The sequence below is a fragment of the Ahaetulla prasina genome, chromosome 7, assembly GCF_028640845.1.
Source record: "Ahaetulla prasina isolate Xishuangbanna chromosome 7, ASM2864084v1, whole genome shotgun sequence".
Taxonomy (NCBI): Eukaryota; Metazoa; Chordata; class Lepidosauria; order Squamata; family Colubridae; genus Ahaetulla; species Ahaetulla prasina.
In genome coordinates this window covers 12,208,935-12,233,459 of record NC_080545.1, presented here as the reverse complement: position 1 = coordinate 12,233,459, position 24,525 = coordinate 12,208,935, and the positions used below count along the sequence as shown (strand labels likewise).

Below are 24,525 nucleotides of genomic sequence, written 5' to 3'. Positions count from 1 at the left end.
TCCTGCCGGACGCTGATAGTGCGGAAGAATGTTCTGGCATGCCTCCAGGCCCCAGCCCTGGCACCATGCCCAGGCAAACGGAGCAACTAAACCCCTCCCCCACAGCATGTGAGCCTGAAGAATGTGAGGCCAGTCATGAGCTAGGATTGCCAACAGCTGGAGGCTGGAGAGATCCTCACTTCCAGAGAGTTGAGAGGCGACGTCAGCAAAAGGAAGGGAGGGGCAGGCCTGGATAAGTGCTGAGTCATGGAGCCACACCCCATGGCCTATATAAAGGATCTGCTTTCTGGCATTCTCTGAGTCAGGCAAAGTCTAACTTGGATTGCTGAAGTCACTTCCTGGTCTCCTGCCTGCCTTGAGAACTCTGATAGGACTTTGGCAGAGCTGCAGAGGCATGCTTGATATGGACTTCCCCGACCCAGCCATCAGCGGAGGAGTGGGACACAACAACTTTGGCACGAGAGGGAAGCTGCTGTTGGCAGCTTCTCCAGTGTAAAGGTTTCGATGAAGCACAGAAAGGGGGAGTCCAGACCTCCTTTAAGTGCAGATCCCGTATCCAACTGACCCAGTTGAAAACTTAAAAGATCAAAATACATAGAAGGACAAGAAATATGGGCCTCTGCTCTGATCCTAGAGACTTTTGGGATTTCGAAACTCTGAATTGAGGACAGTTTTGAAAATTAACATCATCATGTTTAATTGCTGCTGGAAGATGATTTAGAAACTGAGCAGGCGTAGGTATCTAGTAGACGCCATGATGATGTCTGAATGCCACCACATGTTTATTGGACCCGTGTCCCTCCTGGTTGGTGCTGGCCACCCGGGAGGTTACACGAGGCTGGCTCCAGGGGATTGTTAACGCTTCTTTGAGGGAGGGTGTTATTCCCACCGCCTTGAAAGAGGCGGTGGTGAGACCCCTCCTCAAGAAGCCTTCCCTGGACCCAGCTGTTTTGAGTAACTATCGTCCAGTCTCCAACCTTCGCTTTGTGGCGAAGGTTGTTGAGAGTGTGGTGGCACACCAGTTACCCCAGTACCTGGATGAATCTGTCTATCTAGACCCGTTCCAGTCCGGTTTCCGACCCGGAGACAGCTTTGGTCGCATTGGTGGATGACCTCTGGAGGGCCCGGGATAGAGGTTATTCCTCTGCCCTGGTTCTCCTTGATCTCTCAGCGGCTTTTGATACCATCGACCATGGTATCCTGCTGCAACGGTTGGAGGGATTGGGTGTGGGAGGCACCGTAGTTCGGTGGTTCTCATCCTATCTCTCTGACCGATCGCAGACGGTGTTGGCAGGGGGGCAGAGGTCGACCTCGAGGCGCCCCCTTTGTGGGGTGCCACAGGGGTTGGTTCTCTCGCCTCTCCTGTTCTACATCTACATGAAGCCACTGGGCGAGGTCATCAGTGGTTTTGGGGTGAGTTATCAACTGTACGCGGATGACACCCAGCTGTACATTTCCACCCCTGACCACCCCAATGTAGCTGTTGAAGTGTTGTCTCGGTGTGTGGAGGCCGTGCGGGTCTGGATGGGGAGAAACAGGCTCAAGCTCAACCCCTCCAAGACTGAGTGGCTGTGGATGCCGGCATCCCGGTACAGTCAGCTGCAACCGCGGCTGGCTGTTGGAGGCGAATCATTGGCCCCAATGGAGAGGGTGCGTAATCTGGGGGTTCTCCTGGATGGACGGTTGTCTTTTGAAGATCATTTGGCGACCGTCTCCAGGAGAGCTTTTTACCAGGTTCGCCTGGTCTGCCAGTTGCGCCCCTTTCTAGACCGGGATGCCTTATGCACGGTCACTCATGCCCTCGTCACTTCTCACCTGGACTACTGTAACGCTCTCTACATGGGCTCCCCTTGAGGTGCACCCGGAGACTTCAGTTAGTTCAGAATGCAGCAGCGGGTGATAGAGGAGCCACTCGTGGCTCCCATATAACACCGATCCTGCGCAGGCTGCACTGGCTACCTGTGGTTTCCCGAGTGCACTTCAAGGTGTTGGTTACCACCTTTAAAGCGCTCCATGGCATAGGACCGGGATATCTTCGGGACCGCCTTCTGTTACCACATGCCTCCCACCGACTGGTACGCTCTCATAGAGAGGGCCTCCTCAGGGTGCCGTCAGCCAGACAGTGCAGGCTGGCGACCCCAGGAGAGCCTTCTCTGTGGGGCACCTACCCTCTGGAATGAGCTTCCCCAGGACTTGACAACTTCCAGACCTCCGGACCTTTCGCCGCGAGCTTAAAACATATCTATTCTTTTGAGCAGGACTGGCTTAATAGGGTTTTAAATATGGATTTTATTGGGGTTTATTTTATATTTCGTATTGTATTTTAAATTTAGGCTATTGGAATAAGTTTTTTTAAATATTGTTTTTATTGAAATGTATCGTTTTTATTTTATCTGCCTGTTCACCGCCCTGAGTCCTCCGGGAGAAGGGCGGTATACAAATTAAATTATTATTATTATTATTATTATTATTATTATTATTATTATTATTATTATTATTATTATTATTATTATTATTATTATTATTATTATTATGGCATCACCATTCAAAAGAAGAGGATGAATGATGCTGTATGAGTTTCATGTCATTTGTGCAATGACCCTCATCTTCCCCCCTGCCCCGCCCTTTATGGGCAGAAGAAACAGCATTGATGTCAAGGATCTCCTGAAGAACGTCTAGTGTGAAAGCTTTGCAGCTTCCAAACACTTTTCATAAACAGTTCGGGTACCCATTAATTAAAGATACAGGTAGTGCACTAGAAATGTGTGTGTGTGACACATCAGTCTGACCCAGGGGTGAAATCCGGAGGCTGTGAGTTCGATCCTAGGTAGAGACAGATATTTCTCTCTGGGCACAATGAGAATTTATCTCCTGAATAAAATTCCGCATTGGCGACAGGAAGAGCACCCGGCCAGTCAATACTCTCCTCCATTCAGTTGCCCTCCCCACAAGGGATTATGGGGTCATAAAAAAGAGATAGGAGTCCCAGGGCAAATCTGACCTTGGTGCTACTTTTGTTGTGTCTCACTCGCTCCCCCTGCCGCAGCCGGGCCCCTCTTATCTCCTGCCGGACGCTGATAGTGCAGAAGAGTGTTCTGGCATACCTTCAGCCCCCAGTCCTGGCACCATGCCCAGGCAAACGGAGCAACTAAACCTCTCCCCCACAGCATGTGAGCCTGAAGAATGTGAGGCCAGTCATGAGCTAGGATTGCCAACAGCTGGAGGCTGGAGAGATCCTCGCTTCCAGAGAGTTGAGAGGCGACGTCAGCAAAAGGAAGGGAGGGGCAGGCCTGGATAAGTGCTGAGTCATGGAGCCACACCCCATGGCCTATATAAAGGATCTGCTTTCTGGCATTCTCTGAGTCAGGCAAAGTCTAACTTGGATTGCTGAAGTCACTTCCTGGTCTCCGGCCTGCCTTGAGAACTCTGATAGGACTTTGGCAGAGCTGCAGAGGCACGCTTGATACGGACTTCCCCGACCCGGCCGTCAGCGGAGGAGTGGGACACGACAACTTTGGCACGAGAGGGAAGCTGCTGTTGGCAGCTTCTCCAGTGTAAAGGTTTCGATGAAGCACAGAAAGGGGGAGTCCAGACCTCCATTAAGTGCAGATCCCGTATCCAACTGACCCAGTTGAAAACTTAAAAGATCAAAATAGATAGAAGGACGATAAATATGGGCCTCTGCTCTGATCCTAGAGACTTTTGGGATTTCGAAACTCTGAATTGAGGACAGTTTTGAAAATTAACATCATCATGTTTAATTGCTGCTGGAAGATGATTTAGAAACTGGGCAGGCGTAGGTATCTAGTAGATGCCATGGTGATGTCATGGCATCACCATTCAAAAGAAGAGGATGAATGATGCTGTATGAGTTTCATGTCATTTGTGCAATGACCCTCATCTTCCCCCCTGCCCCACCCTTTATGGGCAGAAGAAACAGCATTGATGTCAAGGATCTCCTGAAGAACGTCTAGTGTGAAAGCTTTGCAGCTTCCAAACACTTTTCATAAACAGTTCGGGTACCCATTAATTAAAGATACAGGTAGTGCACTAGAAATGTGTGTGTGTGACACATCAGTCTGACCCAGGGGTGAAATCCAGGAGGTTCTGACAAGGTTCTGGAGAATCGGTAGAGGAAATTTTGAGCAGTTCGAAGAACTGGCAAATACCACCTCTGGCTGGCCCCAGAGTGGGGTGGGAATGGAGATTTTGCAGTATCCTTCCCCTGGAGTGGGGAGGGCATGGGGATTTTGCAGTATCCTTCCCCTGGAGTGGGATGGGAATGGAACTTTTGCAATATCCTTCCCCCCAGGAGTGGGGAGAGAATGGGGATTTTGTAGTATCCTTCCCCTGGAGTGGGGAGGGAATGGGGATTTTGCAGTATCCTTCCCCTGGAGTGGGATGGGAATGGAACTTTTGCAATATCCTTCCCCCCAGGAGTGGGGAGAGAATTGGGATTTTGCAGTATCCTTCCTCTGCCGTGTCCACCAAGTCACATCCACCAAGCCACGCCCACAGAACCGGTAGTAAAAAAAAATTGGATTTCACTACTGGTCTGTCCAGCACCTGGGCCTAGAGATCATTGCCATTTCACAGATCGAACACCGAAGGGAGATCAGCTCCACGCTACTCAATCCTGTGTTTCTTTTATCTAGATTATGTCCCAGTTTGCAAGGTTGCAATTTTTCAAGCTGGAATTTCATCAGGCAGCCCTTGAAGATGTATAGTAAAGATATTCAGTATTTGATATTACACGTAATTACGGCGACAAGGATTGCCTAACTACAGCTCTGGAAAAATGAACAGATACCAACAGAAGAAGAAACAATCAAGAAAATTCTGGACTGTGCGGAGATGGATAAATTAACAAATGGAATAAAGGAAAAGGAAGAGACAGAATATTGTCAAATATGGACCAAATGGTACGAGTGCTTGGAGAACAGGAAAACTGAATAGAAAAAAAGGATGGAGAAGAGAAGAGAACAAATGTGTAAAATATTGTAAATAAATGAAACTAGATGTAAAGGGACGATAAAGTCGAAGATAGTAAAAAAAGAAGGAAAAAAGGGGAATGTATAAAGCAGAAAGTTGAAGGAACGAAACCGTCGTGTAAAAAGAAAACACAGATTACGTGTTTATGTTATGTATGTTTGCGCTGTGTTGTGCCGTTGTAATAAAGCCAATAAAAACTTTTTTTAAAAAAAAAAATAGTTCTCTGTAGCTGATCAGCACGAGAGCATAAGGTGAGACAGCTGCCAAGGTCATACTGTGGGATTGTAATCTTCCATCCTAAACCCCAAACATCAACAGAAGTTGTTTAGCAGATAAGTTGTGATGGCAGGACTTCCTGGAAGAGAACATTTGAAAAAAATCATTTTTGGGGAATACGAAGGTGTATTTTAAGTTGTGAGGAAATGGCAGGGGCTGTGCTGCCCCACTCATTCACACACACACACACACACACACACACACACACACACACACACACACACACACACACATGATTTTAGAGAGTTTATGAATGTTCCCCAGCAATTCTCTTCATTTGGAACTGTCCCAAATAAGTCCAGCCAGGTTTAGTCCACAAGGCAACGGCCAATAGTTCATAAAACAGTGAAAAGTTGCTCCAACAAATAAGTCCACTGAACAAACTGAACTCCACCAGGCCACACTGAAGCACACTCATAAGAAAAGTAGCAAACTTCTCTTAGCAAGAGAAGTTTGGAGTCTCCCAGGCACAAAGTCAAGCTGGAAGCACATAAACGAAAAACGTTGTTTCCAGAACGTCTTCCTTTATCTGCCATGATAAATCGCTTTCTGGTGCAGCCTATCAAGATGGGCGGGGCCTTCTCCTGAGTAATCTAGCAGATCTCCACTGCTCCTGTCTTTTCTCTGCCCTGTGTGCTCTCTGTTTTACCGTGAAGGCAGCTCCTCCTCCTCCTCTTCACTGACCATTCACCCCTGCAAGCTGTCCCCAACCGAAGCCACCTGTAAATCTTTTTTGGTTGACCATTCATAATCATTAACCCAGTTCCTGATATGCCGGGCTCATTTCTGGAATATTCAAGGAATAATCAGAGGAGTCATCCAAGAGAGACATCACAGGGACACTGTCAAGTACAAGGAACCAGAATGAGACCATGAGCTGCTCAAGGTTATTATTTTTATTGCTGCATGCCTATGTACAAGAATCTTGCCAGCCTGATTCCACTTTCTTTGGAACAGCCAGACAAGGGTTTCAGGGATTCTGGGATAGGAAGGTTCTGAGCCACTTCCTACAGTGCAAGGACTCTAAGCTGATCCCTCTGTCATATTCCGGTGTCCCGGGTAAGAAAAGCCAGCAACACAAGTTGATGTTAGATTGCTTATCTGGAAACACGGACCCAGCACGAAGCGACCATGCAAAAGGAATCAAAGTTTGTTCTACCGTGGTTAGTTCACCCGCCCCTTATATGTGCTCCACCTCCCTTGTGTGTATACCCTGCCCCTCCCAAGACAGCTTGCCGCTAATACAGCCACCGCAGTCTGACCATGCCCCTAGCTGCCCATCCTGGCCCATCCCACTTGGCTCCCAGCTTTTTCCCACGCTCTGACGATCAGCTGTTTCCATGAGCCAACAATCAGCTGTTTTGCAAGTAGCTGGTTACAGTCAAGGCCCCGCTGGGCAGGCAGCAGCCCCGTGGATGCCAGAGCAATCAGCCAGGCAAAGTCTGCCCCCCTCTAGCCAGGTGGCAGCCCCATGGATGCCGGAGCGAGGCGATGCAGGCCATAGGTGTGTGTCTTGGGCAGTGACTCCTCCCCATCATGATGCCATGGTGGTGTGGCCGTTGATGCCCATGCACTCTCCCCCACCTGAATGGCAGCCCTGGGCTGTCTGGCAGTCCGGGGCTGACACCCCCTCTTCACACCTTCCCCTGTTCTAGCTGGAGATGCCATCACAGGCACTAAGAGAAAATGGCTGTCACAGGGCAGGACATTAACAAAATCACTCCCATATTTAAAGGAGTAGAAAACAAAACAACTATTAAATTGCGCAAACGTGCAGCATTCCAATAAACTGCAATAAAATACCGGTATTTCAAACTGTTTTAAGAACATCTTTTATTTCAGTCTTAAACGGCGTAACATATTTTAAGAAATTCCTTTTTAGGGAAAGCAAAAGAAACACAGTGAGGTCTTTCTTTGGAAATTAACTTGATTGGGTGCTTTGTGTAAAGCAAAATAAATCTCCTTTGTAAAGGATATATTGTGCAATGTCGGCCTTTGTTTTTATTTGAAAAGAAAACTGATTCTGTATGTATGACTGTATATTGTCATACATTCCATCTCCCCATAAAATAATCCATGGGGGGGGAACAAGGAGGAGAACTGTTCTCCTGCCTTGCAAATACCATATTTTTCAGAGTATAAGATGCACCTTTTCCCCCCAAAAAAGAGGGTGAAAATCTGGGTGCGTCTTATACTCCGAATGCATCTCAAACGGAGGTTTCGTAGGCTGAAAAAAAGCATCAGAAACGAAGATTCAGAAAAAAAGCCTCCAAACAGAGCTTCAGAAAAAAAGCTTCCAAACAGAGCTTCAGAGGCTTTTTTTTTGAAGCTGTTTCGGAGGCTTTCAGAGGCAGAAATAGAGTTTCAGAAGTTTCAGAGGCAGAAAAAAAAGTTTGAAAAAAGCAAGGCACAGAGCTCACAACCAAGGAACCTGTTGCTAAAATTCACCTCTGGGAACAGTTGATTGGGGGTATTCCGGAGGCAGATCCACCTGACAATCACTTTTTTCTTATTTTCTTCCCCAAAAACTAAGGTGCGGCTTATACTCTGGTGCATCTTATACTCTGAAAAATACGGTAGTTATTGCTCTTTGACCAGAGCTGTCAGGCCCAAAGAATCAAGAACAATATATGGGTTACTTACTTCTGAAATCTTTTTTTCTTGTTATTCTCCTATAGACAGAATCTTGCCAGACTAAAGCAATTATCTACTTACTTACTTACTTTGAACTCCTAAAATCAAAGCTGGAAGGTTGTGTACAAGGGTACTACAGATAATGTCAGCCCAGTATCTTTATATATTCCAGCAAAATCAAATTAAAGGATTTGGAGCAATCAATGAAATCCAAAACATTAATGAAAGACTCGGCGACTGTGTTCCAAACAAGTTAGTTGGTGGGGGAGTTGTTGAGAGAAAAGAAAGTCATTTTATTAATGATTGTCATTATGTGTTTTTCTATTACATATAATTATGAATGAAACCTAAGAAAAGGTCCTTCTAGAAACCTTGAAATGGTTTGAGAATCCGTAAGAAACTGTTTTATTAGTTCCGAGATCCGTCAGTTGTGGGAATTCAATAGCAAAAAGATGATTTACAAAAAAAAGATGGAGGAAAGAGAAGGAAAAGACATTTTCCCCAGTATTTTATTAAACTATCTTGCAGTTCTGCCCAAGAAGCTTGATGTCTGATCAAAGTCTTCTAATGACGGGAGGGGGGTGGCCTGTCAGACCTGGAAGCCATCACATTTACTGCTGTGGGAAACTGGGAGGGGGGATTGTATGGAGTATGGGTGATATATAGTCAAAATAACATTCTTTTCTCAGAGAGTCAAGGCCATGGTGCCCTGCCACTGCAATGAGGTGATTGGGAGGTATCTTCAGTTTGTGGTGCCTGATTGGATCACGTGATGGACATATGGGTGCTGGGACAGGGACTTGGACTTTCCTTTGGGTGGGGAAAACCTGGAAGCTTTCAGATTCGGGTTTTCCCAGATGTGCCAATATGACATCTCTAATAAAATGGAACTTTGAGGAAACTCAAGCCTCGGAGTTTTCTTTCATTGGGGGTGTTACTTCTTCCTTGTAATAACGAAGGAAGGTGAATATAACAGCTTCAGTTTTTGGTTTAACTTTTAATAACTGGAGCTAGAAGTAATTAAGTCAATTATGATGGGTTACGTTAGCCTTCGTGCATTACCCGAGTCCTATACCTTCGCATCTCCCGAGTTTAAATCAAGGGGTGTGTTTTTCTTTGGAATTCCTTGCATTTTGCTTCATGTCTGCTTTTTCTTGTCCTGACAGCTGGATCAAGTGATCCGTCAGCGTAGCCTTTCCAGTTTGGAATTGTTCCTCTCTTGCGCTCAGAAGCAGCTGAACTGTTTGCTGCAGGAAGAAGTCACAGAACCGGAGACAGAAGGAAAGGATTCCATACCGTTGATCGCTTCTCTCAAAGACGCTGGAGACTAGACAGAGAACTAGGATCAATCAGCCGGTCTCGTATTGTTTTGGTTAGATGTTCTGAATCATACTGCCGTCCTTGTAAAGCTAACAGTTGTTTTCTGTCCCAGCTCCCCAAACATGACAAAACCTCTGAAGTAAATTCAAAGATTCCTTTATTAGGAGCGCCAGCAACCCTGGCAAAAAGTTTCTCTCTTACCGCAGGCTAACAAGTCTGTTCGGCAAGGAGATGAATAGTTGTCTGCGCCCTCTGCCTTTTATCCCCAGAGTTAGAGCGGGACTTCTGTAGCAGCGGTTATTCTTCCTTCCCAAGGATCAGCCCATAGATTTCCACTGCTCTCCTCTCCTCTGCCTTCTGCGCATCCGCGCATCAGGCACTGGACCCAGCTGTTCCTCCTCTTCCTCATCAGTCACCTCCAGACCTGGCGGCTGTTTCCTCTCCATCTGAGGGCTGACGGACAGCCCAGGCTCTGCCTCTGTCTCTCTCTCTCTCTGACAGCTCCATTCCCTCTTCCCCCTCGGAGCTCTCGGATTGCCTTGATGCTATCCTGACTCCCACGCCTCGTCCTCATCTGATTCGGCTGTTGGAGGGGCTGGCGGCCGACAGGCCACACAACAGGTTGTGTGAAGCTAATGAGTGCCAATGGCTCCCACATAGTTTTAAAAAAGAAATGCAATCATTGGCAAATCTCAGTAAAGTTACATATTCCCAGGAACAATTGTCCTTTACAAACCTAAGCTTACAAATTTAAGCATGGAGGCAGCATTGCTTTTGCTATTTATGTCATACTTAACCGGCATTTACCAAATGGAATAAAATATTTTTTTTAATGTCAGAAATAAAACGAACTCTCATCCAAATTGAAAACACTAATTAGAGACGTTCGAATAACGACTGGAATTGAAATGCCTTATTATTTATTTACATCTGTTCCAAAATGGCCTGTTGCATTCTCTACGTTTGTGTCTTTTCATGAAAAAAACAAACATGCCTTTTCAGTTTCGTGGTTTTGCCTTAAGATGCCCTACTAGCTGGGAAGCCAAATCTGTTCTGTTATTACTTCTATTGTACTTCTATAAGTTAGGATCATATCACCTTAATTCATGCAAGGAAATAACAATACTTGAAAGCAGCAACAGATTGGGAAATTGTTTAGTAGCTGTAAAGCAAAATTACCCAACCGTGGGAACTGGAAGACATGTGGACTTCAACTCCCAGAATTCATTCACTCCCAGAACCCATGCTGTCTGGGGAATTCTGGGACTTGAAGTCCACGCATCTGAATGTTTCCAAGGTGGAGAACCCTGGCTCTAAAATACATTACGATCTGTAAGGACAGTGGTGTCCCTTAAACCAGGGGTCTCCAACCATGGCAACTTTAAGACTTGTGGACTTCAACTCCCAGAATTCTTGGCAACTTTAAGACTTGTGGACTCCCAGAATTCTGGGAGTTGAAGTCCACAAGTTTTAAAAGTTGCCAAGGTTGGAGACCCCTGCCTTAGACTATAAAATAAGTCCCATGATACCTTTTCGGATTTCTGATGACACTGTGATTTGTTGGGGTTTCGGAGAAGATGTTGAAAGTTTTCAGTTTTCTTATGTTTCGAAGGGTTTGGAGGAATGTAATAATTGGGGTGGCTTTTGGTACTCTGGTGTACATTCTTCATTTGGGCTGTTCCACACAATAAAGCACACTACTAAGAATTGGCCACCTTGTGGGCAAATTCCAGTGGCAGCATCTCAGAAGGCATTGGAGCCGTAGGAGGACAGGATGGTCTCTATGTGTCATGTCCACCCCGGCTTTCAATGATGCAGTCAAGTTATAGAAATGGAAGAGCCTCTGATATTTCCATGGCTTTTTTTTGCAGTTGTATAAAAACAGAGGAGCTACTACTAAAGTAATTATTCACTTTGGGGGTATAAATTTTAATATTTTGTTTCTTGCGTTTTGCAATATATTATATATATGTTAATGATTTACAGGATGAAATAATTGAGCAACTTAATGCTTTTTATGCTTGTTACTGTGAAAATTATTCTTTACCAAATAATCCCGTGTTCAGTATATTTTTTTCTTTGGTGAGTCTTTTTAAATGTATGTATGAAGTGTGTGTGTAGCAGAAGTGGTCTTCAGCCGGTTCGGGCGAACCAATAGCGGAAATTTTAACTGGTTTGCCGAACCGGCAAATACCACGTCTGATTGGCCCCTCCCCCGGTCATCTGGTCACCACTCGCCCTGCCCACCTGCTCTACCTGCCCCGCCCACACTGCATACATATGGTGCGTATGTATGGAAAGCAATAGTTTGTTTCCTCATGGAGAAAAATCTTGTGTTTTTTGTTTTTTTTTTAAATATTGGGGGATGAAAGGGGGGCTTAGCGTTCACCCAAATTCTTGTTTAGTAAGCCCGAAAAGCTTCCATTAGTAAGCCTGAAAAGCAAAGAAGTGTTCCCTTCTGTATTCAGACATCAGTTTATTATTTATTAAAATTGTATGCCATCCATCTCATCACCTGAGTTGACTCTGGATGGCTTACAATACAGTGAGTTCCCATGCTCGGTAGAAACAGATGTTCTGCTTCCTTCCATCCATTTTATAGCAAGATATCTTCAGCCAGAAAAATGAACTGAGGCAAAGAGTTATCCAATGTTGTTGTTGTTGTTTTGTTGGCCCAAATAATGTAGGTTTTTTTTTTAAAAAAAATCTGGTGCCAAATAGAAATACCTTGGGGTTAAAATTTCATTGGATAGAGTTCCAGCTGACAAATGGACAACTACAGGAAGGAGCTAAAAGGCTTTGGAAGTTCTGTAAATGTTTTGGGCTTTACGGCATGTTTTTACTAGCCAATGCAAAGCCTCCTTAGATGGAATAGAATAGAATAGAATAGAATTCTTTATTGGCCAAGTGTGATTGGACACACAAGGAATTTGTCTTGGTGCATATGCTCTCAGTGTGGCATTAAGATAAGAAGAAGATTCCAGGCAAGAAAAAAAAATCGACAATATTCTGGAGATTTAAGACTAACTACCGTATTTTTCGGAGTATAAGATGCATCAGAGTATAAGACGCACCATAGTTTTTCGGGAGGGAAATAAGAAAAAAAGCTGATTGGCAGGTAGATCGGCCTCCCGGAATACCCCAAATCAGCTGTTCCCAGAGGTGAATTTTAGCAACAGGTTCCTTGGTTGTGAGCTCTGTGCCTTGCTGTTTTTTGCTTTTTTTTTTCCCCCCTGCCTCTGAAACTCTGTTTCAGAAAAACTTTTTTCTGCCTCTGCAAGCCTCCAAAACAGAACTTCAGGAAAAAAAGCCTCTGAAGCTCTGTTTGGGAGCTTCTTTTCTGAAGCTCTGTTTGAAGGCTTCTTTTCTGAAGCTCTGTTTGGGAGTTTCTTTTCTGAAGCTTTTTTCAGCCTCTGAAACCTCTGTTTGAGAAGCTGGGCGGGGCTATATTCAGAGTATAAGACGCACCCAGATTTTCACCCTCTTTTGGGGGGGGGGGGAAAGTTGCGTCTTATACTCCAAAAAATACGGTACATTGGGTCAGACTTCCTTCTACATGTAATATAGGCTCCTGCCATTTCCTTCCTCTCGCAACTTTCAGGAGTCACTTTTTCATCCTTGGCTGATGTGTAGAATTGCCTGCTATTTTGCTGAAGGGAGGGGGATCCCAGACTGCCATAGGCCATGAGGAAAACTGCATCCCCTCCCCATTCTGCCATGTCTACCCCCTTCCAGAGAGGTAGAAGGCTCACTCTGACTGCTGTCCCCTTCCCCTCAGCCAACCCTACTTTGCCGGCAGTCAGCACGAAAGATTAGGTTCACGTGTGAAGTTTCTGATTTATTGCTAAAACCTATGCACAGGAATCTTCTCAACTGATGGTCAGCACTTGACTAGTTACATAAGGGCCAGTGGCACTCAAGTCAGGTTGGACTTAGTTCACGTGTGGCTATGTAGCAGTGGTGAACTGGTTTACTACCGGTTCGCTGGCCGTGCATACGCCATGAAGAATCTTCAGCTGAGTGACGCACGATAGTCAGAACTTTTTTTTTAAAGCATTTTTAACTACCACTTCCGGAGAAGCGGTATAAAAAAAATGCTGAAAAAGTTTTTTAAAAAAGTTCCGATGATCGCGCATCGCTCATCTGATTGTCGGAACTTTTTTTTTTTTTACATTTTTTACTACTGGTTTGGCGAATCAGTAGCATTTTTTAACTATCGGTTCGGGCGAACCGGCCCAAACCGGTAACATTTCACCCCTGCTATGTAAAAATTCTAGGCTGATCCCTCTTTTAATTCTGCCCCCAGGTTGTCCCAAAGGTGCTTTTTCAAGAGGCAGCTTGGATCAGCTCCAGGAGCCAGAAGCAGGCCAAGTGAAAGAGATAACGAGGCCTCCTTCTCCTGACTCTTCCCCCCCCCCTCCAGGCCATGCCTGCAGACCCTGCTGACAGCAATCAGGCTTGGCTCAATCCCAGGTTTCGTAGGCAGGAGAGAAGGGAACGACAGAAACAGGGGAGGGGCAGACCTAGGAAATGCTGAGTCATGGAGCCACACCCCACAGGATATAAAGGCAGCAAGAGCTGGTGTGTCTCTTTGTATCAGGCAAATCCACGGATTGACTAGAGCTGAAGGTTGTGACTCACCAGCGTCTTGGTAGCTATCGAGGGCTCTTGGCAGACGCTGATTCTTTTGCTGCCAGAGCTGATAAGAGCCAGCTAATTAGGCCATCCTTCTGACAGAGGCGAGGAGAACACAACAATGGGGGACTGTCTTCAATCAGATTTATCCCTGTTTCTACCTGCTTTGATCATATGGATACGGATGTCTTCGTGAACTTTTTGACTTCCTCCCTTCAAATAATCCTGTTTGGATTTAATTCCAGATTAATTAGCCAGAAACTCAAGTTGAACACCAAGCATCCAAATTGTCACAATTCATCCACGGACCCGATATAATTTTCACTTTTGGTCGCACAGTCGGCCAGATGTTTACACAATAAGAAGAAACCTGCAGGAAGTACAGACAGATGTTTTTTGCAGCAGTACATACTGTGCGTGCAAGTTCCAATTATGATCTGAAGATGTCCCCTTTGGCTGCTTCTTTTAAAAAAAAAATAATGCAGTGGCTTATAAAACCATATCATAAAATAGCAAACGTCATGGGTAGTTTAGAACATGTTCTTTTATGAGGAATCCAAAGTTTTGATCGTTCCGATCTGCATTGAAACTCCGTTTAGAAAATAAAATTATGTGGTTCTACCTCTCTTGGAGCCATATTTATTTTACAGGGAGTGTTTTACATTCATGACATTGTTTTGAGGTGAATAATTTTTTGCAATAACAGAAGCCACCTTCCTAATTTTATTTCTCTCTGACTTGCAAACTGTCTCTAAAGAAATAGACGTTTTAATACGTGCCAGTTTGGGGTTGTTGTTTTTTTTTTTTTCCTCATCTGCAATTCTACACATTTCCAACTTCCTTATAAACCCAGCATTTTTTCCATTTTTTCCATTGTGCTTTGTGACTAATGAGGCACAAGAATGTTGAAGCATAAATACTTCAGCTACTCTATCTTCCCCCTGTGATATTTTAACTGCCAAGTTGACAGTTGGCTCTAAGAAAGGTAAGAACTGCAGCAGCAACAAAACTGTGGGATGAATTTGTCTCATGACCACACGCAACTCTAGCACTGCACACAAATGCATATGGAAAATTCTCGCTAATATCTCCTGAACTGGAGCATGGACCTGACCCTGCCAAAATATACACGAAAGACTTGTCTTTAGAGAAATCCAGATACGCCCCATCGGAAGATCGCTTTTTCAAACTGCAAAATGACAACAATCAAAAAAAAGTATATAAGGGATAGATAGCAGTGCCAAACAATTTTACAAAGAGAAGACGCTAACGCTGAGATTTCCAGTTTTAGTCTTCGATGTTTTGTTGGTTTACATCAGGGGGTGTTAAATTCGCGGCCCCCGGACCAGATGTGTCAGGCACTGGCCATCCCCACCCTCCATTTTAGCGAAGGGGGGAAAAGTCACGATACGCCACGTGACAACAACACGACAAAAAGTGGTGGGTTTCAAATTTTTTTACTACTGGTTCGGTGGGCATGGCTTGGTGGGCCTGGCGTGGATTGGTGGGCATGGATTGGTGGGCATGGCAGGGGAAGGATACTGCAAAATCTCCCTTCCTTCCCCAATCCAGGGGAAAGTTACTGCAAAATCCCCATTTCCTCCCGATCAGCTGAGAATTGGGAGGCAGAGAATAGATGGGAGCAGGGCCAGTCAGAATTTCCACTACCGGTTCTCCAGAACTGGTCAGAACCTGCTGAAACCCACCTCTGGGGACGAAGCGTGTTTGACACCCGTGGTTTACATAGAATCAGCCCTCCATTTTGAATACTATAGCTGTAAGGGCCTGCTTCGGCTACTCCCTCAGGAAAGCATGACTCTTGAAACAATTAGTTATCGAAAGCAACTTTTACTGAGAGAAAGTGATTGCAGAGGAGTCAGGCGGAATCTGAAGTTCCTGCGCAAAATGTTAAGCGATTCTTCCCGATTCAAACTCCATCTCCCCCCTTCACCAGTCCACCGGTGGTAGCCAATGCAGTGTCTTATGGGTGTTTTGAGAACTCTGAGGTGTTAGCTTGATAGCAGTTCATTCCAGGACTCAGCGACCTTGGTGTCAGGCTAGAACTGACTGGGAGGAAGCCCATCTATCTTCAAGATAGTCCCCCTCCCTAAATCCCAAACAGTTACAGCAAAAAGTGAAAGCATGCAAAGAACACAACCCCAATAGCCTCCTCCCTCCTCCTCCATCATAATGGCAGTGTCCCAGCAAGTGACCTGAAAATAGCAGACACTCTGCTAGAAAGAAAGATGGGCTCCAGCAGAGGCTTGGAAGACAAAACCTCTGGTCCTGGTGATTGACCTGCAATATCCTGGAATATCTTGGATCCTGGAATTGTTGAGTCTGTCATCTGCACCTCTATAACTGTCTGGTTTGGATTTAATTCCAGATTAATTAGCCAGAAACTCAAGTTGAACACCAAGCATCCAAATTGTCACAATTCATCCACGGACCCGATATAATTTTCACTTTTGGTCGCACAGTCGGCCAGATGTTTACACAATAAGAAGAAGAAACCTGCAGGAAGTACAGACAGATGTTTTTCGCAGCAGTACATACTGTGCGTGCAAGTTCCAATTATGATCTGAAGATGTCCCCTTTGGCTGCTTCTTTTAAAAAAATAATAATGCAGTGGCTTATAAAACCATATCATAAAATAGCAAACGTCATGGGTAGTTTAGAACATGTTCTTTTATGAGGAATCCAAAGTTTTGATCGTTCCGATCTGCATTGAAACTCCGTTTAGAAAATAAAATTATGTGGTTCTACCTCTCTTGGAGCCATATTTATTTTACAGGGAGTGTTTTACATTCATGACATTGTTTTGAGGTGAATAATTTTTTGCAATAACAGAAGCCACCTTCCTAATTTTATTTCTCTCTGACTTGCAAACTGTCTCTAAAGAAATAGACGTTTTAATACGTGCCAGTTTGGGGTTGTTGTTTTTTGTGTTTTTTTTCCTCATCTGCAATTCTACACATTTCCAACTTCCTTATAAACCCAGCATTTTTTCCATTTTTTCCATTGTGCTTTGTGACTAATGAGGCACAAGAATGTTGAAGCATAAATACTTCAGCTACTCTATCTTCCCCCTGTGATATTTTAACTGCCAAGTTGACAGTTGGCTCTAAGAAAGGTAAGAACTGCAGCAGCAACAAAACTGTGGGATGAATTTGTCTCATGACCACACGCAACTCTAGCACTGCACACAAATGCATATGGAAAATTCTCGCTAATATCTCCTGAACTGGAGCATGGACCTGACCCTGCCAAAATATACACGAAAGACTGGTCTTTAGAGAAATCCAGAGACGCCCCATCGGAAGGTCGCTTTTTCAAACTGCAAAATGACAACAATCAAAAAAAGTGTACAAGGGATAGATAGCAGTGCCAGACAATTTTACAAAGAGTAGGTGCTAACACTGAGATTTCCAGTTTTAGTCTTCGATGTTTTGTTGGTTTACATCAGGAGGTGTTAAATTTGCGGCCCCCGGAGCAGATGTGTCAGGCACTGGCCATCCCCACCCTCCATTTTAGCGAAGGGGGAAAAAGTCATGATACGCCACGTGACAACAACACGACGAAAAGTGGTAGGTTTCAAATTTTTTTACTACTGGTTCGGTGGACATGGCTTGGTGGGCCTGGCGTGGATTGGTGGGCATGGCAGGGGAAGGATACTGCAAAACCTCCCTTCCTTCCCCAATCCAGGGGAAAGTTACTGCAAAATCCCCATTTCCTCCCGATCAGCTGAGAATTGGAAGGCAGAGAATACATGGGAGCAGGGCCAGTCAGAATTTTTACTACCGGTTCTCCAGAACTGGTCAGAACCTGCTGAAACTCACCTCTGGTGACGAAGCGTGTTTGACACCCGTGGTTTACATAGAATCAGCCCTCCATTTTGAATACTATAGCTGTAAGGGCCTGCTTCGGCTACTCCCTCAGGAAAGCATGACTCTTGAAACAATTCGTTATCGAAAGCAACTTTTACTGAGAGAAAGTGATTGCAGAGGAGTCAGGCGGAATCTGAAGTTCCCGCGCAAAACGTTAAGTGATTCTTCCCGATTCAAACTCCATCTCCCCCTTTCACCAGTCCACCAGCGGTAGCCAATGCAGTGTCTTATGGGTGTTTTGAGAACTCTGAGGTGTTAGCTTGATAGCAGTTCATTCCAGGACTCAGCGACCTTGGTGTCAGGCTAGAACTGACTGGGAGGAAGCCCATCTATCTTCAAGATAGTTCCCCTCCCTAAATCCCAAGTGGTTACAGCAAAAAGTGAAAGCATGCAAAGAACACAACCCCAATAGCCTCCTCCCTCCTCCTCCATCATAATGGCAGTGTCCCAGCAAGTGATCTGAAAATAGCAGACACTCTGCTAGAAAGAAAGATGGGCTCCAGCAGAGGCTTGGAAGACAAAACCTCTGGTCCTGGTGATTGACCTGCAATATCCTGGAATATCTTGGATCCTGGGATTGTTGAGTCTGTCATCTGCACCTCTATAACTGTCTGGTTTGGTTTTGCGACCCAACAAGACAGACACAGACTTCAGAGGATCATTAGAACTGCAGAAAAAACAGTGACTACCAACCTGCCTTCCATTGAGGACCTGTATACTGCAGGAGTCAAAATGAGGGCTGGGAAAATATTTACAGATCCCTCACATCCTGGACATAAACTGTTTCAACTCCTGCCCTCAAAACGACGCTATAGAGCACTGCACACCAGAACAACTAGACACAAGGACAGGTTTTCCCCGAATGCCATCACTCTGGTAAACTACTAATTCCTCAACACTGTCAAACTATTTAGTAAGATTGTATTACTACTATTCTTTCCTATTACCCATCTCCTTTTCTACTTATGGCTATAACTTTGTTGCTTGAATCTTTACGATTTATATTGTTTTATTTAGTTCCCTAGTATGATTTATGTTGATTGCTTATTTAGTATCCTATGACTATCACTTAAGTTCTTATGATTTATGATGAATGTATTTTTATGATGACTATGATCATGATTTATCACTTAGAGCTTTTATGTACACTGAGAGCTTATGCACCGAAGACAAATTCCTTGTTTGTCCAATCACACTTGGACAATAAAGAATTCTAATTATGCAGAGAATCCTGGCAGACACCATGTGAAGTGCGGATCCTATTCAGGATTGTCTATTGCTGGCATGATAGTTCAAACCTAGCACCTTTTGCATAGGGTCGTTTTAGTTGTCCTAGGCTTCCCAAGAGCATGAAGTAGACTCCTCATCCCGATAAAACCTCTTTTATTTAGGTTAAAAGGAAATTCCGCTCCAGCAAAATCCCGGCAAATGGTCTTTCATGAGATTTCACAACTACAGACCTTTATCAGGCTTGGAGAATGGCCAGTCCGATATCTTCCAAATGCCATGCTGTAGCAACAGCAATTACTTGGCAAGAAGTCAGGCACAAATCTTTACCCTCATCGATTGAACTAATTATCTCCTGCAAACTCCACTCCTCTTTGCTCCTCTTTATTCCTTATGGGAGGGGCCATTCACCGTCCACCTGTGCCTTTACTCCCAAGTCGACCCTTGTTCCTTCTCTTCCCTTCATCTGGCAGCTCTGCATGCGCACACTAGGAACAGGCTCCAGCTGTTCTTCTGCCCTACTGATATCCAACTCTGAAGGCAGCTGATAACTGTCGGACGGCCCTGGCTCCCTCTCTGCCTCCGATGCAGAGCACTCATCAGAGCCTTCCCCAGACTCCAGGACTGGCCCATGTTCCTCCCCTACCTCTTCATTGTCTGAGTCTGCCACCAGCTCCTCTGGCCACTAGCGGGCCACTAGCGGGCCACAACATTAATGTCGTTCAATGACTGCGCGTCCAGCGACTCATTTGGCTTTCCTTTGGGAATTGATGTTAAAAGTTGTCAAATCCATATGATTCAATACTTCCCTGGTCCACAACCCCACACAGCAAATCTTTGGAAAAGTCTCTTTACTACAGATATTGAGTCCAATTACACGCAGCTAAGATCACCCAAATACTTGGGCTAGTCTGATACAAGAGAGAATCGGGATATTTTAAAGACAGTTAAACCCATGGGAAGAAAACAGGCTTTCCAACTGTGGTATTAAAAAGACAAAGAAAACCATTAAAAAACAAAAACACCCAACACGTTGAAATATGATTTCTCTTAAATGTTTGGTCATTATTACATCGTTATGGAATTTGGTTTACAGTCTTTTGTTTGGCACCTGAACTCTTGAGTGTCACGAATGACTTCATTACAGCTGCTTCCAGTTTAAGAGTCAGAAAAGTTAATTAAAAGAACTTTTAAAATAGATTTCTGACGGCATCTGTGGTAAGAAATGAGCACTAACGAGTGAAGAATTGCTCGGAGTTAAGCTGCATAAAATGGGGAGATTAAAAAAAAATGTGCAGGATAGTTATACTCTTTATTATGTCTGCTGGAGATTCTTGTTTTACTACTCATTAGCAGATTTTAGAATCCCAATCTATTGAAGAAGCACCTTCTTGACTTTGGAAGTCATGTTTCTCAACCGGGGTGGGCTTCAAAATTTTTAGCAAGGGGTTCTCTGCCCGGTTGCTTGGTGGGCGTGGCCTAGTCGGCCTCCTGCACCATGGTGTGGGGGGTGTTTTTGCCCTCCCCAGACTCCAGAGGCTTTCCTTGAGCCTCCAGGAGGGCGAAAACGGCCTCCCCAGGCTCTGGAGGCTCTCCAGAGGCCCCATTTCTGGCCTTCCCGAACTTCTGCTAGGCCTGTTTTTCGCCCTCCCCGAGCCTCCGCACGCATCCTGCACTTACCTGCATCCAAAAGAGGCCACGTGGGGACTCCTGGGAGGGGAGGGGTGGGGTGGGTGGGGCCAGCCAGGAGTGGGATTTGGGGGTTCTCTGAACTGCACAGAATCTTAGCTAGAGGTTCTCCCGAACCCCTGCAAACCCCCATCAGCCCATCCATGCTCTCAACCTTGGTAAATTGAAAATGGGTGGATGTTCATTCTCCATTTTCCCCAATCGGCAACATTACAAGGATGCTGCAATGGTCATACAGCAAGTGCAAGGGCCTGTGGTGGCTCAGGCTGGTAAGACAGTCTGTTACTAACACAGCTGCTTGCAATTACTGCAAGTTCAAGTCCCACCAGGCCCGAGGTTGACTCAGCCTTCCATCCTTTATAAGGTAGGTAAAATGAGGACCCAGATTGTTGGGGGCAATAAGTTGACTTTGTATATAATATACAAATGGATGAAGACTATTGCTTAACATAGTGTAAGCCGCCCTGAGTCTTCAGAGAAGGGCGGGATATAAATGCAAATTTTAAAAAAAGGGTCATTTGAAAGTTCCTGTTTTCAGTGTTTTTGGCAACTTCAAACAATCGCCAAATAAATGGTTGTAAGCCGAGGGTTACATTCTTATTTGTGGTGGAGTTGTTGACAAACTCATATTTATGGTCACTTCAGGGGTGCTCCCATGATGTGGTTACAATTACAATGTGGTAATCCGCAATCCATTTATTTTGAAAGGTCCATCTTTCATTTCAGTTTTCATTTTATTTATTTATTTTGTCAAGCATATATAATATAATATAAAAGATAAAAATATAAACATGATTTGAATACATGAAAAGGATACGAGTAAAAATGGGACGTTAGGACAGGGACGGTATACAGGTTGGTGCGCTTATGGGCGCCCCTTACAGACCTCTTAGGAATGAGGTGAGGTCAACAGTAGACAGTCTAAGGTTAAAGTTTTGGGGGTTTGGGGATGAAACCACAGAGTCAGGTAGTGCATTCCAGGCATTGACCACTCTGTTGCTGAAGTCGTATTTTCTGCAATCAAGTTTGTATTGTTGTAGTTGAAGCTGAAGTAGTCATTGACAGGTAGGACATTGTAGCAGATAATTTTACTTACTACGCTTAGGTCAGACCGAAGGAAGTGAAGTTCTAAGTTCTTTAAGCCCAAAATTTCAAGTCTAGTGGCATAAGGTATTCTGTTGCAAGCTGTTCTGTTTCCCTCCCCCCAATACTCCCAGCAAAGCGTCAGTCAGAGGCCTCCTTTTCTAATTTATTTACACAGATAAATGTCCTGGCCACGTCTACCCACGGGCCTGCCAAGTTTCTGGAGATAACGAGGAAATTATAGATAAGGCCAGAATTACTCACGAATATATTCTTCCCTCCATTGATACAGTTTGCCCGCGCAAATTCATTGCTTTGTCCAAGACAAAAAACCAGGAAGTCCCGCCTCCTATTTATAGTCTCTGCAGATGTCCATCATTCCTTGGCCTTATCCCAATGCTGTTTCTGCTGCGCGCGCCGGTCACGTCTGCGCAGTCTTGCATCACTCCAAAACTGTTCTTGGGGCGTTGCCAAATCAGAAGAAGGCTCCAGAGAATCAGGCCTTGCCGGCCCCTCCTCCTCCCTTTGAGTGGGTGCCAGGGAGGGAGAGGGCCCAAGAGAAGAAGGGCTTGCCAGGTCTTCTCCCTCACTTTCTGAATCATCCGAGTCCAGGAGTCCAGGTCCAGGAACCTGGGTCACAACACAAGCAGAGGAGTGGAGGACTCTTCTGAAATAACTCTGGACTCATTCAATGTCCGATATACACTGTGGTTTCCAGACAGATGAGCTGTATTCAGTGATGGCTATACTTTTTGCTGTTGCATCCCAAAAGCGGAGGGAACAGGGGGGGTCGCAAGCGCATGCTCACACCCGTAATTCAATGCATCTCGCCCCCACCCCACGTGCATGCGTGCAGGATCCCCTGTGTTCCCCCCCCTGCTTTTGGCATGTGATGGCCTAGTGGGCCCGGTAGGCCTGTTTTTCGTCCTCCCCAGGCTCCAGAGTCTTTCTTGGAGCCTGGGGAGGGCAAAAACGGCTCTCTGGAGGCCCTCCGGAGGCCCACCGGAGTCCAGAAACATCCCATTTCCCGATTTCCGGTGGTCCCGGAAGGCCCAAAAATCAGCTGACTCTCATGCTGTAGCTAAGCTAGGGCAACGTTCATGTACCCCACAGATATGGCTCCATGTGCCACCTGTAGTATGTATGCCATAGGTTCGTCATCACAGATCTAGTTAGTAGAACAATATTACCAGAGAAGAAGCTACACAAGTTTAGGTTAACAACTCTTAATGCCTTTTTGGCAATCACCTCATATTTTTATTTAAAAAAAAATATTTTAAGTTTTTATTTTATTTTTTTTAAAAAGGCAGATTCAGTTGTAACACTGTGGCTGCCGTCTTCATTTCTTTGCCATATCACTGGGCCATTTAAGTTCAAAACAGTTCTCAAAGAAAATGGCCACCAAGAAAAATTGGTTCAGCTGACTGCCCCATGACTGGCTGAGGAATTCTGAGAGTTGACATCTACAAGTCTTAAAGTTGCCAAATTTGCAGACACCTGGCTTAGACCAATGCCGACTGAATGTTGGTGGTGGGCAGGACACCTTATAAAGATGATGAACCAAGTATATTTAATTATCTGCCTATTTCCCCTCGACTTGGGAAAAAATACTTACGCTGCTGTGCAATACATTTCCATTGTATTGTTCTACCATATCACAAGATCTAAAATGGACAGCTAACATCAAAAACGTCATCAAAAAAGCACAACAAAGAAAGTTCTTTCTGCGCCAACTCAGAAAGCTCAAACTGCCCAAGGAGCTGCTGATTCAGTTCTACAGAGGAATTATTGAGTCTGTCATTTGCACCTCTATAACTGTCTGGTTCGGTTCTGCAACCCAACAAGAAAGACACAGACTTCAGAGGATAATTAGAACTGCAGAAAAAATAATTGCTACCAACCTGCCTTCCATTGAGGACCTGTATACTGCACGAATCAAGAAGAGGGCCGTGAAAATATTTACAGACCCCTCGCATCCTGGATATAAACTGTTTCAACTCCTACCCTCAAAACAACGCTACAGAGCACTGCACACCAGAACAACTAGGCACCAAGAACAGTTTTTTCCCAAACGCCATCACTCTGCTAAAGAAACAATTCCCTCATACTATTTCCTAAGTCTGTACTACTATTAATCTTCTCATCGTTCCCATCACCCATCTCCTTCCATTTATGACTGTATGACTGTAACTTTATTGTTTGGATCCTATGATTTATATTGACATTGATTGTTTCCTGATTGCTTATTTGTAGCCTATGATTATCATTAAGTGTTGTACATGTTGTACCTTGATGAAGGTATCTTTTCTTTTATGTACACTGAGAGCTTATGCACCAAGACAAATTCCTTGTGTGTCTAATCACACGTGGCCAATAAAAAATTCTATTCTATTCTATTCTATTCTATTCTATTCTATTCTATTCTATTCTATTCTATTCTATTCTATTCTATTCTATTCTATTCTATTCTATTGGAAATAACATGTACTGGAAGAAGAGGACTCTATATACTGTACTAATAAAATTATTTTGTATGTGTCTGTTGTTTGATTGTAACTTTCAGTTGGATGAAAAAGTGCATCATAATTTTTTAATCAACTGGGCAAACTTACTAAATGCATCCAAAGTCCAAGACCCATGACTCCTGTGGGATTGAAATGTGGGCAAAATTATGGCTGCCTTTTGTGTTGCATCCAATTTTGGTCACCACAATATAGACAAAGATGTTGAGACTCTAGAAAGGGTGCAGAGAAGAGAAAATTGATGAGGGATCTGGAGGCTA

At 44.6% G+C, this 24,525-nt stretch overlaps 1 protein-coding gene across 6 annotated transcripts in view; it reads left to right on the top strand.

The window, feature by feature from the left end:
- The window catches only part of CCDC91 (coiled-coil domain containing 91), a 189,841-nt gene that overhangs the window by 136,472 nt on the left and 28,844 nt on the right, over positions 1-24,525 (top strand). For 2 of the 6 annotated variants that reach the window (XM_058190897.1, XM_058190899.1), the window contains exon 13: positions 9,069-11,301. The exons of 2 other annotated variants lie outside the window; for them this stretch is intronic. In XM_058190897.1, coding sequence (XP_058046880.1) covers positions 9,069-9,233 — 165 coding nt within the window. In that variant the 3' untranslated portion in view covers positions 9,234-11,301. Of the gene's footprint in view, positions 1-4,655; positions 5,229-9,068; positions 11,303-24,525 lie in introns of those variants that run through there. 2 more of the 6 variants (XM_058190902.1, XM_058190903.1) reach the window with 2 other exon arrangements.